This window comes from Zootermopsis nevadensis, unplaced genomic scaffold, assembly GCF_977971745.1.
Source record: "Zootermopsis nevadensis isolate Lab colony 2312 unplaced genomic scaffold, Znev_1.0 Znev_ptg000006l, whole genome shotgun sequence".
In the NCBI taxonomy this organism is placed as follows: Eukaryota; Metazoa; Arthropoda; class Insecta; order Blattodea; family Termopsidae; genus Zootermopsis; species Zootermopsis nevadensis.
The window spans coordinates 11596537-11615897 of NW_028259138.1; the positions used below are offsets into that span (position 1 = coordinate 11596537).

At 39.9% G+C, this 19361-nt stretch overlaps 1 protein-coding gene across 5 annotated transcripts in view; it reads left to right on the forward strand.

Moving 5' to 3' along the window:
* LOC110830986 (uncharacterized) overlaps nucleotides 1-19361 on the forward strand; it is a 96253-nt gene that overhangs the window by 17560 nt on the left and 59332 nt on the right. Inside the window, exon 1 of one of the 5 annotated variants that reach the window (XM_022066467.2) lies at nucleotides 15820-16356. The exons of the other annotated variants lie outside the window; for them this stretch is intronic. Coding sequence (XP_021922159.2) covers nucleotides 16175-16356 — 182 coding nt within the window. The 5' untranslated portion in view covers nucleotides 15820-16174. Of the gene's footprint in view, nucleotides 1-15819; nucleotides 16357-19361 lie in introns of those variants that run through there. 5 annotated transcript variants of the gene reach the window in all.

A 19361-nucleotide genomic window follows, 5' to 3' on the forward strand; every position in this document is an offset into this window, starting at 1 on the left:
CAGAAATTTTTAAGACCTCAAGGATTACTAATGACAAGAAATTAAGGGACAATAATGATGGCCTCATGCTACGCCATGTTCACACATGTTTCATAAACGTTTGTCAGCTGGTTGAATGTTATTAAGGACAACAAATACACAGATACTATGGCGCCACACACAAACTTATATTTCCGTTATTTTGAAAACAGGCAAAGACTTACCAAAGACTGTAATTATAATTGTAAGACTCCATATTTTTATATATACATTTATTCTTCAAGTCTATACACAAACCATTTTAAATATCAATTTTAATTTTTAACATCAATATTTAAAATGGTTTGTGTATAGACTTGAAGAATAAATGTATATATGAATTGTAAACACAAACATGACGCATCTAAACTATAAACTCCATATTTTTAATTACTAAAGACAACCAATACATCGACCATGCAAATTTATATGGACATTTAAGCCCAATTTTACTTAATTTTTCTGTATTTTTCTAGGCATCTTGTTCCCAAACACCAACCATCCTATGACATACCACGTTTCACACGCGTACAAATTATTATTATTATAAAAAGGACCAGGGCAGCGTTACTGAAAAGTTCCCTCAAGTTCGCACGTTGTTATTACAGGATACACAAAATTAAAGAATAAGAGGTTTGTGTGGTCTCCAGTGGCATAAATTTCATATCAAATTTACTAAAAATAGGCGAACTCTTAGAAAATGAAAGAAGAATATTTCCTATTCCAAGGAAGTTCGCAACCCACTGAGGAAGAGTCCACTATGTGATGTGTTCCTGGGCTACAGTCATGCGTTGATGGACCGACTTTGTGGTTAGTGAACCAAGCGGGAGGGGGGGGGGGGGTATATTTAGATGCTGCAAGCATGGGGCCCCCTGGGTGGGCAGCAGCCATTTGGCAAACCTACACAAATTGATGCAGTTCTACCTTGCGCTCATCGCCATATTCATTTTCATCAACATCGTCACCATTATAAAGACTAACTCCATTATGCTAAGTCTTCACTGGAAGTTTGATAAATGTCCAAACTGGCCGACAAATTCCCAGCTTTTTTCAGCCTGACTGTTCGTCTCCCTGTTCACAAAACCCGCCAGCACAATCAAGTTCGTACGTCCACAGACTCTACTACTCCAGCAGTAATTTTAATATTATACTCCCAAATACGCCTATAGGGATCCCAAACGATTTTCCACTGTGAGGTTCTCCCACCAAATTTCTGTATAGAATTGTAAATTCCCACGTTCCACTCGTCTAGTCATTGACTTAGTCACTCCAACGAAAAAAGGTTTCCGATAACAATTATGAAGCTCCTAATTATGCCCCTTATTCCAAATTTCTGTTTCATCTTTAGAGGACAACGGACGACATAGGGACATAGGGACAGAAGGAAGGGTCTCGCCTCGACCAACCATTTGCCTTAATACTCCTAACGTGATTCGCTGTGAGCCTGAAACTTCCCACAGGCCCAGAAGTGCGAAGTGCGAATTCTTCTGTACCTCCGCAGTTATCCGCATTCAGTGCGTGGTCTCTATATTAATCGTAAGGTTACATGTGGGATAAGAATAGCTCGTCGGCGGGCCAGTACATCCTTATTTTGGGAACTTACAGTCCCTTCACAAACGCTACGAACCGAAGTAGGAAAGTGCATCATTCCTCGTTTCTTCAATTATTTTCTTTCATTCTCTCTTTCTTCCTTCTTTTTTATCATTCATGCCTTTCATTAGTTACTGTATTTTTTTCCTTTAATTTCTTCTGATTAATGAATTTCATTCCCTAAATATCGGTATTACAGTGATTTGTTGATGCTAAAGAGAATTAACATACACACACTGATCTATTTCTGTGTTTGTTTTTGGTCTCAATTTCTCAGATAATTGTTTTATTTGTCCATTATTTCGCTTTTGTTATTCTTCTTCCTTGCCATTTCCTTTTTATCAGAATTTCTTGTTTGTCCCTTATTTCGATTTCTGTCATTCTTGTAGAAGAGATGTTAGCCTGAACCAACGCCTGCTACATGCAATCCCGTTCAGCGTGTTTCACGAGATACACAAAGTGAGGCTACACGTAAACTTGACGCGGTAACAGGTTACATCCGTTCTACTTCTAGCTATCTGACCTTTCCTACGTTTTATTACCGTGACCCTGTCTCGTAACGAAGGTTCACAAACGCATCGTAAAAGAACAAGATTCACGCAAACCTTTACGTGTACACGCCGGAAGACTCGTTTACACCGTCTGAAGGTATCGAATTGGAGAACAGAAAATCGTGATTCTAAAATTCGTACCTGGATAACTCACATTCTCGAGATTTAAGTGCCCAAAGACTTGTGGACCTAACATCAACAGCTCAGATTAGACGCGAACAGTAGAACGATTAATGAATAATGCCATTTACCCAGTGAGACTGAGGAAGACCATGAAAAACCTGTCATGATATTACGTCTCCGGGCATTTATTGGTCTATTTACAGCAGTTTACATGTTATTGTCATCATCAACAAAGGAGAAGCGTGTAACAACATTCATTTCTTTTTCTTGGCGATCAGCGTTTTAGAGGATCCTTCATGTTCAGATCTCAGTCTTGCGAGTCTAATGTATCCAAATTGCTCAGATGCGAGTCTGATGCTATAATTAACAAGTGCCCACGTTCCTTTAGAGAGAGTTCAAGTAACGCGAAGAGACAGTGACCAAAAGAACACTAACTTCTCTTACCTTGAAGGTCTGAACTAATTAAGTATGGCACAGGATATCTCTTATGCAGATGATGCTAATAGATGTATTTGAATTAAATTCAGCCATTGATTTTAAGTGACAGTCATTTAAGAATTATTTATATTAAAATAACAATTTCTAGGTTCGACCGTAAGACATTCTTGCAACATTTTTCTCCATAACTGATATAAATTTAAGATTTTTATCAATGGTGATTATTCGATTGTTATGGAAACATTTAATTGTTGAGAATTATCATTTTCTCAAATATCATTTTTATTGTTCAGGTTCTTGGCAACTGGAGCTAAACATGCGCGAGCATATTTGAATTATTAATTTAGAGTTGGCGTCACAACAGCCAGTCCTGTTGTAACGGAAACCTTCAAGGCAGTTTGAGAGATCCTTCACCTAAATTTACGGGTTTATTAAAAGAGACATCGACAATGGAGTTGGAAACAAAAACCACGTTGAACGTTTTAAACGAGCGTGGGATTTCCGTATAGTCCATAATTGTATGGTCTAAAATCATCGTAAGATAATCTCTTTTTGGAAGAGGGTTTCAGATAATCTCTGTGCATCCAGTGGGCTTCATCACCTCATAAAACGAAAACCCTGGAAATGTAGACTGGGACGAGATCTCGGACGGAAAATTTCGTTTTTAAAATACTCTACCAAGTTATGAGTCGGGCAGTTTGCCATCGCAACAAAACACAATACAAAATAAACGAAATTCGTGTCAGTACGTTGTGTAATACTAATTTGAATGGTGCACGCGCTATTCCCTTACACAAGCAGACGGGACACATTTAGACATGTCTCACTCACACGTGTCTAACACGTGTGCATTTCCCCATAAACGGCAATTTGATCCGTCGTGACTAAACGTTTCCAAGATTCTTGCCTTGACTAATCGCCGTGCTTTCAGCTTCAGTGAAACAATAAGAATGCAAGAAAATTAAAAAAAATGTTCTGTATTTAAGTGATTTAAGTACATGAATGTAATAAACAAAGTCAGACTGGCAACGATGACAATAAAATTTGATTTTTCGAAGACCATGCGAGGATACGTGTGGAAAGAAAATATAAGACTTGGGAAATTACGAGAGGAAGTTGTCTGATCTCGTGGAACTGTCTGAACGGGAAAAATTGCATAATTATTTTAACACGTGTTTTGGGTAATTATTGAAACAACACGAGTAAGACCCTGTATTCAGCATTCATGGCCGGTCACAGCGAAAATCGACAATGACCCAAAGTTACAAAAATTTGTCACATGACTGCATCTACGTCGAATGAGAATTCAAACATGGCGTGGAGAATCATCATAACTGTTGTCATTATCGATTCATTTAGTACTGTTATTTTTAAATTCTAAATTGATCTAATAACATATAACGTATAGGAAGCCAGTCACGAGCGTGTGATGAATCAGCTCAACCCCTCAGTGTTTTCTTATATCAGATCCGTAAAAGATACAAGGAACACCCCCCCCCCCCCCACCAATGTCAACAAACCTTTGTTTCGATCAGTTCCCTAAGAAAAGAGTGAGAAAGGATTAAATGTTCTCGAGCTCCAACTTTAACTCGACTTGATTCTTTCATTTGTTAAATTTTTTTTGTATTTTTATGAAATACTTTTACTTCCTGGGCGCCTAACGTGACTGTGCACTAAACTTTTTATACGTCGTAATATGATCTTAAAACTTTGCATACCGTGTAGTGTATTAGAATATCAAATAAGTAACAAACAACTATTAAATGAATTTATTTCCCAGATGTCACTGATGATGACGTCTTGAGGTTGAAACGCTTATGACAATAGTGTCTTTTTTTATAGTGCTAATAGTTGTTTGTTACTTATTTGATAGTCGTAATATGAATAAGTTAAGCCCCTGAAACAAGGGACTTAGTGCGGTAGACCCGCCCTAAGGACGGTCCTACCCACACGTTTGTACTATATCTTGACTCAAAAATTTTATATGTAATTTTCCTTCCCTCCCTTCGTGCTAGGTATGGACACATCTCACATACGTAAGACAATCCATCCTGCCATGACGTTTACCCTTCTTTGTTTATATTTTTTGTCCTCTCAAAAATGACTCCAATTCAGTGTTATTTACGAGGAAAATTGTGTCTAGGCAGACAGAAACCTACAAGACGTAATAAACAACAAGAAATCTGTATGTAGGTTTCAGTGGCTGTAACTTGGCACACGCAGGAGACGGGGAGGTGCTAAATCTGTACAGAAGCTAGCCGGTCAGTCCGTCCGTCCGTTCCAACACACTTGACAGTCGAATTAGCAAATTCGCGAATGGTTCAAGGGCGGAAGTCTGGGATCTATTTGTTACCAAGTCTGTGTCGTTGACCTTTGAGCACTGATCGGCAATTATTGTAACTGATTCCTTCTTACGCAAGACGGCCAACAGACTGTGATCAATAGCCAATTTTAAAAGTTTGATGGGATGCTGTGCTGGAAATAAAAACAGTGAATCTTTCTTTTGCGGAAATCGAAAAGACCTGAAGGGTTTACGCGTTTCAGATATATTTTCTTTTAACACAGGTCTTTAATTATAAATAAAAACTAAATTTTGTCAATTAAATACGTATTTATGATCCAAGTTACACACTAGAAATTCATGTGTTCACGCAGCTTACACTAGACACATTTTAGCATTATTTTATTATTTCTAGTGTTTGTGAAAGACTTGTTCCTTTCGAGACAGATACAGGAAACGCTGTTTGGAACAAATTTATAAGACTAAAATACAAGAAGTGTTAATCAAGACATTCTTGTCAGTTTCGAAGTTAAACCATTTCAAGTAAACTTTCATTCTACATTTTCTGTACCAGAAACATTTTCGGCTAAGACAGATGTCTTTTTAAATTAGTTTTACGTTGTAAACAGGATTTACTGCGTTTTGTATGCTTCTGCCAAGGGTGTGGAAAACGCGGTTGTGGCCTGATTTAGGGTAGGGTCTACTCTCTTGACATTTGCCTTGCGCGACCGAGGAAAATCACGAAAATCTCCGTCGGGATAGCTAGTGTCCGGGTCGAGATTCAAACCAGGGATATCCCGAATAAGAATCAGGCGTAATAACCACTTCATCACAGACATTAATACAGGAATTGTCGACGTTTCGGGAACGCTTCTGAATTTCTGCTTTCATGTTTTTTCTCACTCGATTTACTTTTCTGAATGAGTTGTCGGGAGACAAGTTGTAAGGATTTATCTTTCTGTGTGTTTCAGGTAAGTGCTATCACGGCCATCAGTGCCGACAAAGAAGTTCTTTGTGTGGGAGCACCAAAACGCATAGTAAGTCCCGCGTAACCGCTGGCAGCAACGCAGAAGTGTCACGTGATGATGTGGTGTTACTCAGACTTTCCCGGGAGACTGTGTCCGGGCATCCGACGCGAAGAAAAAAGATGAATTTTTATTTCAGTTTCAACTACTACCTTGATATTGTTACTCTGTTATTTATTTTGGAGTAACTTGATAAAAAAAAAGATGACTGACGGTGGTTGTGGGGGGAACAAGACAGATTTTGGTTGGAAAACTTCATGGAAAGAGGTCACTTGGGAATTCAACATGTTTGTGGAGGATTAAATTAAAACGGAGCCAAAATACGTGTGACAGTTACTGGATTAATCTGGCTCAGGGCAGGGCGCAGTGACGGGTTATTGTAATGAAGGCGATTAATCGCCGGTTTACGTAAGACGAAGAAGTTTCTTCGACATCTTAACTATCATCGACTGATCTACGAAAGATCTTCCCCGTGACGATACGCATTTGATTTAATAATGACAAGAACGACAACAAGGACTTTTAAACGAACGTCGCGGGTGAGTGGTTAGCATTCCCTCCTGTTTCATATCGGGATCACGGGTTAAAGTCTCCGTCCGAAGATCGGCTATTTTTACAGAGGGATTTCGTGGTTTTCCTCATAGGGTTTGGGTTTCATTATGTCACAACAAAATTCACGGCACTGGATTTGGGCGACTGTAGGCAGTAAATGAAGTTGGAGCATGTGAAATGTCATTTAAAAATTGGCAGCACTGTGAAATAAACAACATATAAATAAATACGCGTTTCGAGATTTTAACATCGCCGTATCAATGCAAAAGCTGCACTACACACACACACACACACTGAGAAAGAAAATCGAGTTTATTAGACGGTAGTTAATTTCCTTAGAATGGAAATGTAGTGACTCAGGAAGACAGAAATCTAATAGAGCGACTGGACCAGGATTGCCTCAAAAGCGAAAGAAGGTCGGTGTAGATAACACAGGAAACTGCAGAGCCGACCTCCTTGCGACCTGTACGGAAGTGTTAGAAAGTACTGTCACCATGCGCAAGCCAGAAGAAGGCATTTTCACTCTCTCGTCCCAGTGCCCAAGTTCCCAGCCTGTCAGAGGTACTAATCTGTACTGACCTTGAGGTCATGACACAATAAACCGGTCACATATCAGTGAAAGAGCGGCTTATGGTTATAATACATCATGAATACGTCTGATACAGTTTAATACATTGAAAATCTAAATTGTTGTCTAGTAACAGAATTAAAATAATTCTTAATTTCTAAAAAACATATACGCTTTTGGATTATAAACTGATTTCCGCAATTTGTGGGCAAAGTTTTGGGCCGCCTATACATTGGGATCGCTGGTTCGAATCCATCTCGGAGCACGGATGTTTGTCGGCATTTTCCTGCGATGTCCTGTGAAGGGTGATCCTCAGGTTCTCTCAGTTATTGTTATCTCCAATCAAAACCTTCGTGATTAAAGGAGGCCATGATTGAATCGGGCTACAGGTTGAAGGAAAGAGACGAGAAATGAAGAGTTCTCAGAGGTACATGAACTAATCTTCAAACGAAAAAAGTTTCAGGTAAAAAGACATTAACGAAATACATATTTTATGGCAAATGAATACGAAGTTACTTGTGTGTGTAAGAACCACGCCGAGGTGAACTGAAGCGGACGTGAAAGTACGGCTGTACCCACAGCAGATCTTTGCACAGGTCAGCTGATCCTGAGGGAACCATCGGTAGGAGATTGGGTGGACCCCAGGGAAGGCCTGAAGGAGTGGCAATGGAATAAACTGTGCTCCTACCGACAACCGAACGAGAACTTCGCCCTGCAGCCACTTCAGACTGTTTATAATATCGTATATCCTCGATTTTAAGACACCATCGATTGTAAGACGCACCCAGATTTAAGAAAATTGAAAATGTGAACAAACTGCATCTTAAAATCGAAGTTTTCTATTTGGGGAAGGCTAAAAAAGTTCCGTCGTGTATGTTCATACGCCATCTATTGGCGATTCTTCTAAACCTTCCTGAGGCAAGCCTAACCATCAACCATGCAATTAACTACCTGCATACCAAGAACAATGGACCGAAGCTGTCACTCAGCCACGATGGCCTATCCTTCCAATACAGAATCACCGATTTTTACTATCTTAACGATACTAATTGTAATTAACAGACTGACAAACTAGAATGTATGGGCCTAAGGCATTTATTTGCTCGTCGAACAGCTGATAGAATTTTCGTTATAGAACCCAAGGCTTCTTCACTGTCGCCATAAAATTATCTTCACTGCATCATATCCTCATAACCTACGATACTTCTGTGAGATCCACTTTAATATTATTTTCCTGTCAATGATTATGTATTCCGAGGGGTCTATTGCCATGAAGTTTATTTAGCAAAATTATTTATGCACTGCTTGATTCTTCCATTTCTTCAATATGTCCCATCTACTTAAACAGTCTTGATTTTATAATCCTAAAAATATCAGGTAAAATCTGCCTCACGTCTGATAAAGAAAAAAATAGAGTAGGCCTACTCGTTTTAAAATGTCCATAGCCTACGAAATTAACTTTTCAAGAAGTTGTAACTTACAGATTCTAAGTGTCTATTTCTGTGTGGCACTGAGTGTCTGTGCATGCCAACCTTAAAGAATCCTCAAGAGGTTGCGATAATCTCAAAAAGACGACGGGGCTCGATAAAATACTTTCTTGAAGTCTTCAGAGCTTATTCTAAGCGGCATGGTTTTACTGAGAGACTTGTTACAATCACGTCATGTAAATGACAGGACACGATGTCCTAATCCAGGATTCTTAACGAACGGGTGGGTCACATTAATGCTTGCTACCATTGAGTCCAGAACATTTTAATTCCCGGAGTATAATTTGATAACCTACATTTGAACGAATGGGGAATTATATTCTCACTAGCTGTTCTACCTGTTTTGACCTACAGAGTATGTGAACTTCGTTTCTCACCCCTAGAGAGAACAAAGGTCTGAGAAAGTTACATGGATCGTAGTGATATTAATTAAAAAGAGGCTGGAGAACATAATGATGAATTGGTTAGTTTCATGATTTATAAGCTTTGTCCAATATTGTTAAAATCATAAAATCAAGGAAGAAATATGTTGCACGTGCCACGCATGGGGGAAAATATGAAAAAAAAAAATAATTAAATTTTGATGGAAAACTCTCAAGGGCACAGACAAATTAAGATGAGGATATTATTAAAACGTATTTTAACCTGTGAAAAAGTGTACACTGTATTCAACTACATCAGGATAGTATCAAATAACAAGCTTTTGCGAACACGGTAATGGACCACGGTATCCCAAAAAGCACAACATTTATTGATCAACTGAATAACAATTAATTTCTCAAGAATACTTTATCACGAAATTAACTAAGCAAGGAGCAATTCTTCACAAACCCATTAATGAGCTGTAAGATTTGTATCCGTCTTCTACAAAAGAGATTCTATTAAGGTAGAAGGCAAGACGGATGGAGTATCAGGATAACATAGAAAAATACAAACAGGTATTCTTCACTACAGCGGAATGTGAACGTGCGATCCCAGTGACGCTTAAGGCAGCGAAGCTACCGGAAATGTTCTTCCTTCGATAACAGACACTGATAGATTTTCGTAAACTCGATTAGAGACAGGCAGGCATCCTGTCTGAGTACACTGCGATATGTTTGAGTGAGGCTCATTAAATAAACACCTAGGCTTAATGGTTGAACCGTTGCCAGCATGTTTCATCCCCGAAACTTATGTGATTTCTATAAAATTTAATATTGGGGTTTCAGGCCAAAACTTGGGAGAAATTAATTTTAGTTCGAACCTGCTTTACATGTAGATTAGTACGAATTTTATCAGATTCCTAAAAACATATTATAAAACATAAAATGCAAGTCTCATTAAGTAAGTTGGTAATTAGTTTGTTAGGCAAGTAGGCCTATCGTTAAAAGCTAGTGACGCCAATAGTGTGTTAGGTAGAACTAACTAACTAACTAACGAACGAACGAATGCAATAACTCGACAATTCGACTCACATTAAACCGACTCACGTTTCCCTAAAGCACTTGCCAACATGCGACGGAAAAACAGTATGATTTATCATCCATTTCTGGTTACCTGCTGCTAATGGAAAGTCCGTCCACCGTTGGTGGCGAAATGCGGAAATCCAAAAGTAGAAACTTGTTGATAAGAGTTTCCTTCCAAAAGCCAAGTGCAGCGTGGCGATTTTAAACCAAAGCAAATTCCTTTCTACAGCATGTTCGTCGTGTGGCTGACAGATTTATACTGTCATAGAGATGATTCCTTTTTCACAATGTCGATTGTGTGGATAAACAAGGTTGGAAATGGACATTCTAAACCCATTCACTGTAATTCTGCATATCGAATTGGCATTGATGTTAATTTATTACAAATATGTTTATGGGGACAGAACTATTTTGTAAAGTGCAAGATATTTCAGTTTGTTACGATGGTGAATATGACCACGAAAGCTTATCACAGCACAGATGATACTGTGTAACCCTCAACATTTAACCAATCTGAGAAAAAATGTTTGATTTAACATTCATACGGAGTAGGTGTTATATCAGACCGCTACGGACCAAAATGACATCTCTTGGTGCAGGAACCTAACAGAAAATGGAACATCGAGAGAGGGAGAGTGGTTGTCACTCCTGCGTCTTATTCGGAAGGTCCGGGGTTCAAATGTGTTCCCGAAGCCTGACTGAGGGTTTTAATATTGTGTTTGGTTTCTCCTGGCAAATGCAAATTTAGTGCCGTACCTTATGCAATGACGTCCTTCCCAATTTACCATTTGCTAAGCATTCTACACTGTAATCAGAATCAAATTTCGTAAAGATCTGTTCAATAGTATCAAACACGAAACATGCAAGAAGTCGGACTGATAAGACCTTCATGTTCTACTTCGTGTTATGCACTTGAAGTAGGCCTACTGTTTTTCGTTATTGAAACCTTCTTCGGGTAATCGGGTGTGTCCGTCCGATAAAGCTAAATCCCAGGTCCACGTTTGTAGGTCGCGCCAGTTATCTGAAGATATGAAGATACAGCCTACCCCCAAAACGTTGCAGTATTTTAAAAAAAAAGGTCGAGTACAAAATCTTGTCACTAACAACCACCTGGGAAGGCGGAAAGAGGCTGCCTGCCAATGAAGGCCTAACGTGCATTTTACACATTGAGCAGATCCAAATATATTTAAAGTTTCAGTTTATTTCAGAAGAAAATCTCTCTTCGTATAAGGTGTTCCGAGACATTGAACATCATCACAACTGTACCACGGTTTAAGATCTTAGCCTCTTTCAGAATGGATTGCTACTGTTCCTTCTAACTTCTTCTCAGAAGTCCTTGGCTACTATCCTAGAATTCCGTATGCCATCAGGAAGCTGGGGTTGGATGTGTACTGGCTGCCCTCAGCCCCACATAAACCAACTTTCAGGGTACTATTTTCTCCAGCAAACAATATTTTAACAGAGACTGTACGCGGTTTGAGGTCTTTATCACCTGCTGCTGGCTTTGACACGATGTGTACGTAAGTTTGAACAGCCTTTGTCAACACTATGACGTCACGATCCATGGCACAGCAGCTGTGAACTTCGTTTTATCAGAATTTTCTCCCGCTAACACATTCTCCGGTGACTTGCACGGCGTTATGACTTGTTTCTGCAAGTACAGAAGTTTTTGAACCACCCTGGCGTCCAAGGATGAACACAGGAACACAGACCACATGTTAGGTGCGCGAATCAGCTGAGCAGGGATGTCGTCTTGCTCTCAACGTTGCAATGATCAGGAGGGAAACACACGTCAAAACATTTAAAGTTAACATTCAGTGACAGATTTATGCAAAATTTCGGTCGGGTGACATCAAGATACGTGAGAACGTGGTGTAGACAGGTGGATAATAATAAAATGGAAGCATGATAAATAAGGTGCGGAATTTTATTCAAAAGCTGAGTAACTATCAAATAGTTAACATAAAAAAATGCCGTTTACATTGGCCTACGTTCTGTGAAATGTCTCGGTGGCTGTCATAACGGATTTGTCACGTGGTAAGGGGAATTAAGTTGTAGGCTATTTCTGGAGTACAAGTTAGGGAAATATTGAAATCCAACATGCAGATATCAGTCGCATAGGTAATATAACTTCTGGTGGTATAATGGTTATGAATGACAAATGTGGGATGGACGTTAAAGGAAGCGATCCTAATTTATCCTTGGTTAACACCTAACATTTGCATGTAGGGTCTCAGGAAAACTAAGAAAGAATCTTAGTCACAATAGCCGGTCTGTGGCCAGAGATTCGAACTTCTGCCCTTCAAAGAGAAAGAAATGTTAGCAATTACACCAAGAACTTTGGTGCCGAGGAAGATGTAAATATATCCTACAATTCCCACTTCACAGTTACAGTGTTTTGTAAAGCGACGGCCTATAGATGCGCTGATTTTTAACCTCGTTAAGTTGTACACCCTGCGTTACATTTCTCGCACGAAGCACATGAAATGAAGAGAAGACTGTACCAGGGAACTGAAAGTGATTCTATGAAGACTGTAGGCCCCGATTCGAATAACCTTCAACACAGGTCGTTCTACCAGTTTCATCTGCCGCGCCGGTGGGTCGGATGTTGGGCCTTGAGAAGTCTGGGTTAGACTGCGTGGACCATGTTCGATTCCGTGTATTGTGATGATCGGAGGTATTGAGAAATACACGGAGACAGAAGTGGAAAGACGGCGGGATTCTCGATCGAAGTTCCACGGTGAGGGAGAGTCAGAGCAATTGGTTGCTAAGATCACTTCTTTATTCTTTTTAGGTCGTGTTTCTTTCCTGCCTTCCCTCTTTAACTTTCTTTACTCAGTTATTTTTCTTATTTATTCTTTCATTATTTTCACTCGCTAAATATCAGTATCATTAAAATATGTTAATGAACGGATAAATTAATACACGCGGCTGGAACAAACGCGATCCTCACATGGTTCTCGCAAAACAAGACTGAAGCGATCCCTTCGCCACAACATAATTTCTTGTAGACCCATCAATTAGCCCAGAGAACAATAGTAAGACGGCTGGATATTCTTACCTCCCCTCGAGCATGAGTATGTCCGGTTTGGCGAGCGAACGCCTGACGCCTAGAAACGGGGACCTCAGCCTTCAGAGTGGTCGGGTGTGAACCTGAAATGCGGGAAAATGCTGAAATGTTTAATGAAACAGACGACAATGCGCATTGCGCAGACAGAAGCCACCTTGATCATAATTGTTCTGTACCAGTGACAGCGAATATTTTTGATTCCGAGGGCCATAAACGTTAAAAATTTGTGAAAAGAATTTTTATTATAAAAATAACATACCGGTATTTCCTATAAATACAAATTTAAATATATATTCATTCCGAATAGATACACAATTATGGTTTCATGCGTGTGTAACCACTTCCTACAATGCAGAAGAAACATTGCCTTCGCTCGTGCCGTAGGTTGCTAACCTTTTGGAAGTGAAATGTAGAATTATCGTTCAGCATTCAACTCAGCTTTGCGGACATGTTAAATACAACTTTCTCAACGTGTTGTTGAATGTTAATATTATAATTCGTTCGAACATAGCAGATCTCAAGATAAAAAAAAAAATTGCAGCAAATTCCAGCATTCACATCACTCTGAAGGCAACAAGTTGAAGGTCCAATGTCGGTGAAGGGTAAAACAAAGACACGCCAAATATACGACGATCTGGATTTTAGGACTTTTATATTCCTGTATTGTATTTAAGACTAAAACATGCTTATTGCAGGGGTGACAACATTACTTTTACTCAAGGACCTGATGCTACTATTTCAAAATTAATGCGAACAAAGAGCCCGATAGGAAAATTCTGTAGGCCCAACTTAAAAATCATTAAATATGTTGTACTATTCAAGGTGACTGAACATATTTTATACAGCGGACATGATATCCTAACTAGTCCCTGCTGTTCTCAAAAACTCTTCCAAGTGTTACAGCTAGTTCTTTTGACTGTATAATTTTTTAATAGGATCTGAGGTTCTCAGATGGCTGTCTTCTGGGTTGCAGCGCCGGCCATTCTGATAAAGTTTACCGACGTTTCAGAGGTCCTTGCTGCCTACATCATCAGGGCGCAACAACCCAGAAGACAGTCATCTTTATTGTAATAATTGCAAGCATAACTTCTACATTTTCACCGGTAATTTTAGTCGGAACCACAAAAGAAAAGATCGTATGGGAGATCTAGGCATGAAGTAAGAATATTATTAAAATGTATCTCAATGTATGAGAATGCGAACTGGATACAAGTAATTAAGGACACGACCCAGTGATTGGACATTCGTGCAATAGTGAATCTTCTAGCTTTGCAAAAACGCAAATATCTTCATTCGCCAGCTGAGAAACTATCGGTTTTCTGTTTAGGACCCTATTCCAAGGAGTATGTTACTTTTAAGTTGTATCAATGCTAATAATTTTTGCCGCTAAGTAATAAGTATTATCATCATTCAATCGGAAGCTCTTGGGATGCTGCCACAATTAGTTGCATCTTTGCAATGGAAACATGAAACTCCATGGTATAGTTCCACGTAATGAAGGGCCTTGTTTCAGGACGAAGGACGCAGGAGAATCGTGTCGCCAGAGTGTAGCAAGCTGGAGAGTGTCTTTGTGCCCTGGGCTTTGACTTATGTGGAGCCTAGGATGTCCCATGTGATGCCTGGAAAATATCAGACTCTAGCAAAAACAATGACACACTGAGACTGTGCTTGTTCAGTGTGGGGCCTACTTTCACCTCGAAGATCGAGACAACTTTACAGAGAGAGAGAGAGAGCTCTGAATTAACAGAACTGTTATTTTTTGTCGGTCTGTATGCGCACGATACAACGCCGCAATATAACGGTTTGCACTTGTATTTCTTCGGGAGGTCCCGGGTTGGTATCTCCGGACACAGAAATTAACAAAGTTAAGTTGTGCTGGTTGTTGTCGATAGGTTAAAAAATGCGTAACCTTGGTGCGAAAACCTCTTGAAAGCTGCCATTTGGACGACCGAGAAACAGGCGGAAGGATAATATTAAGTTACATCGAAGACAGGCCTGTCTAAAACGAGGTCTGTAAGCTGTGTATGAAGCACCCTTACAAATATATGTAATTTCGTACTGCCCTCACATGGGGAGACGTTGGATAAGAAGTTGTTAACACCCTGAGGAAATCTGTAGACTTTAGTAACAATTTTCGGAAATACAATTTCATAGAAAAGGATAAAATATTACTTGCAGACCTTGGAAATCCATTTCCTGTGTCTCTTAATTCAATATGAATTACGAAAATTTACAATTTACATAATAATTAACTCCATGGAGGGAATTTCACCGCGCAGGTCTCATTATTTCTACCACTGTCGTAGTTGCCATCCTATCGAAGGATTTATTCGTTACGTGTATATTGAAATTTTTGTCTAGGCGAGACACATTCTGTTCTTATATATATCTGCATTTGTTCCATACCGTCGGGTTCTACTACTACAGCTAGTTCATTAGTTAGTCAAATTTAGTGGTCACTAATTTTAATTCCCAATGTTTGACAAAAGAACAATATGTTTTGTGAGCGGCCTGAGAACTGTCGTGAGGAATTGCTCTGTGATTTCACGGCTCGGCAATGATAGTCAGCAGAAATTTTCTATGGAACCAGAGGAAGCCATTGCAGGAAGGGCTCCCTGAGTGACGTCATGACGTAGGGCTTCCATGATCGTGGTCACTCCTCTCGACTTCAGTGTGAGCTACTCTCACCTCCAGTACGGACGCACTCCATTGCTGCTAGCTGTCAGCAACCGAACGAACATTACGCGCGAAGCTGTAAAGTTTTCTTTTCGTTTGTTAGCGCGAGGTTGCTTACACGGTTTCTTCTGTCTTTCGATCGCACAAGTTGTGTGAAAGTTGAATACAGAGACGGGACAATTGAAGTTGGAACAATACGAATTGAAAGTGTGTGAAAATTTCTTCTCTGTCTAAACTGTGCGGTTATTTATCCAAGGCCACTCGCGATTAAAGTATCAGATCTTGGAAGGCAAGGTCCACAGTCCGGCATATCTCTCGGGGAAACGTGTTTTTAGCACCGACGGATTACAATGGCATCGGCAGAGGGGATGAAAGTGGACCCAAACGACCCGAACGTGAAGCGACTCGTGTACAACATGTACCGGGGGATGCTGGGGACTTACAACAACAAAGCCAACGACATCATCGGGGCACTTCCCAAGGAAATGGTACGGGAAGATCAGGGTATTGCCCGACAACTGGAGAGTATGATGTGAGTACATCCTTGTCCGTTCTTTGGTTGAAAATTGAATGACGGAAATGAACATGACTTAAAAGGAGGGGGGGGGGGGTGACAATTTCGAACAGAATTTTGGCGCGAAAACCTTTAAGGAAACGACTAAGAGATTGGAGGATAACGTTAATATCAATCTTCAGGGTTCCGGCTGCGAGTATAGAAGGCTCATGTTTGAGTTCAGTGGGCTTTGGTTTATGCACTTTCGGATTCTGTTATTTGGGTTGGGCTGACGTTATCTCTTTTGTACATTTTTTTTCCGATTACGAAAAATACAAACTGATTACATTGCAGTAACCATGTATCTGAATGTCCTTAACTCACACCCATATGACGTTGGCAAACTTAATCAAATACAAATACAAAGTAATGTAAACCAAATTAAATTTCATGAAAGTAAACATCCAATACGTCACCAAATTGCAACAGCGTGCATGTAGTGTTTGTGGCTACCAGCCTGCATATGAGGTGTTAACAGTTTTAACTCTTGATGGAATATTCATAGGTGATCGGGAGGTTCTCAGTTACAGCTTCAATCGACAGAGCCTGACTGAGGGTTTCCATGGATTTTTTCAGTCCGGCGAGTCATATGTTGGGATAGTAACTCAGTACGGACCTCTGTACTGTTCTTACACATCCATAAATAGCAATCCGTATTCGTTTTATGTTTATTAACCGAAACAGTTGATACAGTATTGCCAAATAAATTAATAAACAATGAAACAAGGTAATTAGCGAACGTTGCAGTCGAATGGTCAGTACATCCGCTGCGTATACGGGAGGTTCGGAGTCCGGAAACTAGCTGTCCTGTCCAAGGTTTTTCGTGGTTTTCTTCAGTCAATCCAGAAAAATGCCGGGATGGTACAAACTAGACAACAACCGCTGTACAATCTTATCTACTGATAAAGTCGTTAAATGAAACAGAAAAAGTGAAAATTATTAGGTGAACATAGTGATCACAAGAAATACTTGAAATAATTCTGTTGTGTGGACACAACTGGGGAGATCTAGGTATGGACAAAATGGATCTCAGAAATTGGAATTGAAGGCGCAGGATTGGGGCGAGTGGCTAGTTTTTTTTTAAAAGTTTGGGTCCCATAACAGCAGCTGGAATGTCTGGCGGGGCGACACGTTAAAGGCGCTGCACACAGACATCATCCCTAAAGCTAAAAGCCGGTCTACAGTCAATTTCCTTTGTCTGTTCAGACGTTAATAACGAAAAGAATGTTCTTTGTATGAGGTAGAATCAATGTTGTGATGTGGAAATAAACGGTACATTCTTAAGTGCAGCTCTGAAGACACTTTCTCGAAAGGTGTAAATGTACTGAAAGATACGACCTTCTTGGAGCCGATCCTTTCTTGAGAGAAGCTAACAGCAAGCTCAGATAGTCAAGAAATATCAGATTTCAGTCTTTTCCCATACATTACAGCAAGGGCTTTATGTACAATTAATGAAAACAAATTCTTCCGCAACAGAACAGTAAAATAGTGAAACACAGATAGACGGACATGCCAAGGCGTGTTTGAGAAATAAGTCTTCAATGAAATAAGAGTATCATAGTAAAGGTGTCCCCTACTTAAGTGTCATGAAGACGAAGGAGCCCTTCTAACCACGACATTAAATGGTGACGAGTTTAACACTACGTCGATTTAGCCCCGAGGATAGAATCCCTGGTACCCATTGGATGTGAGGCTGGGTGGACCCAAAAACCACCTGGACTTGATGGCGAAGAGAAATGTTCCTCCAGGGAATCGAACACTAATCGCCCTGATTTAACTGACTATTATTCTAAAGAGAAAATTTTACAGAAAATTTCATTCCAGAGATAAGAGAACAGAGAAGATGAACATAAGCACAGAAAAAAGAGTCGAAACACGGAATATAAAAGCTGAAGAAAGTAGCCAAAAGAAAGGTTAAGTGAAAATAAGGAAGAAGTAGCTTTGCTGAAAATGCCATTGTTCCTGCAACTAGCATTAGCAGCAAGAAGGCTGTCGTTACTTAGGGTCCTGAAGGATCAGAATTAGTGGGGTAACGAAACACAGCTTCTGCGTAATTTACATATAAAAATTAACACATTTGACTCGAAACTTGTTTTTCGTACGACGAACTGAAATCCATATTACTTTTCCAGGATTTTATACGTAATCTCACAAAACACCACAGCATTCAGTTACAAGACACAGGTCCACATTTCATACCAAATTTGAAGATACAAATTCATGCCTCAAACTACAACAATTCATCAAATATAGATGTGTTTATTATTATTATTTAGTGTTCTGTCTGACGACAGGTCCATATGAACAGGATCTTTCCATCCTTTTCTCGGACTGGGACCTGTTCATATACGTTCTTGGCAGATGATCCAGAAATGGTTTGCCATTGCCTTCTTCTGTGTGTGAATGGAGTAATTGTTGGGATGCCACGGAGGAAAACTCCGTGTTGCCTAGACCACGGCCTTGCCCAACACAAGTTATAAATTCGGGCACCGCCGGGAATCGATCCCGAGACCCCAGGATTACAAGGCCAGCGTTTTAACCGCTAGACCACCTCATCTTATTATTATTTAGTGTTCTGTCTGACGACAGGTCCATATGAACAGGATCCTTCCATCCTTTTCTCGGACTGGGACCTGTTCATATACGTTCTTGGCAGATGATCCAGAAGTGGTTTGCCATTGCCTTCTTCTGTGCGGAAGGAATGTTATTTCCTATTGCTCCGCTAAAAAATAAAGCTGGGTACCACTTTTAATATTATCAAAGATCTATCACAGTACAAAATATCACGTCCATACACTAATGGTCCTAGCGTCGCTGTTACTAAATAATTTTGCAGGGCCGCCATATTGGTATAGCTGTCAGGGAGCTAGAATGTATTACATTCACATGCCGTTCATATGCCACACCGATAGTCAAAGAGGTTTCCGAAGACCAGAGCAATATTTTGACCTGTTCAAGTGCCAGCTGTCACATGACACGATAAC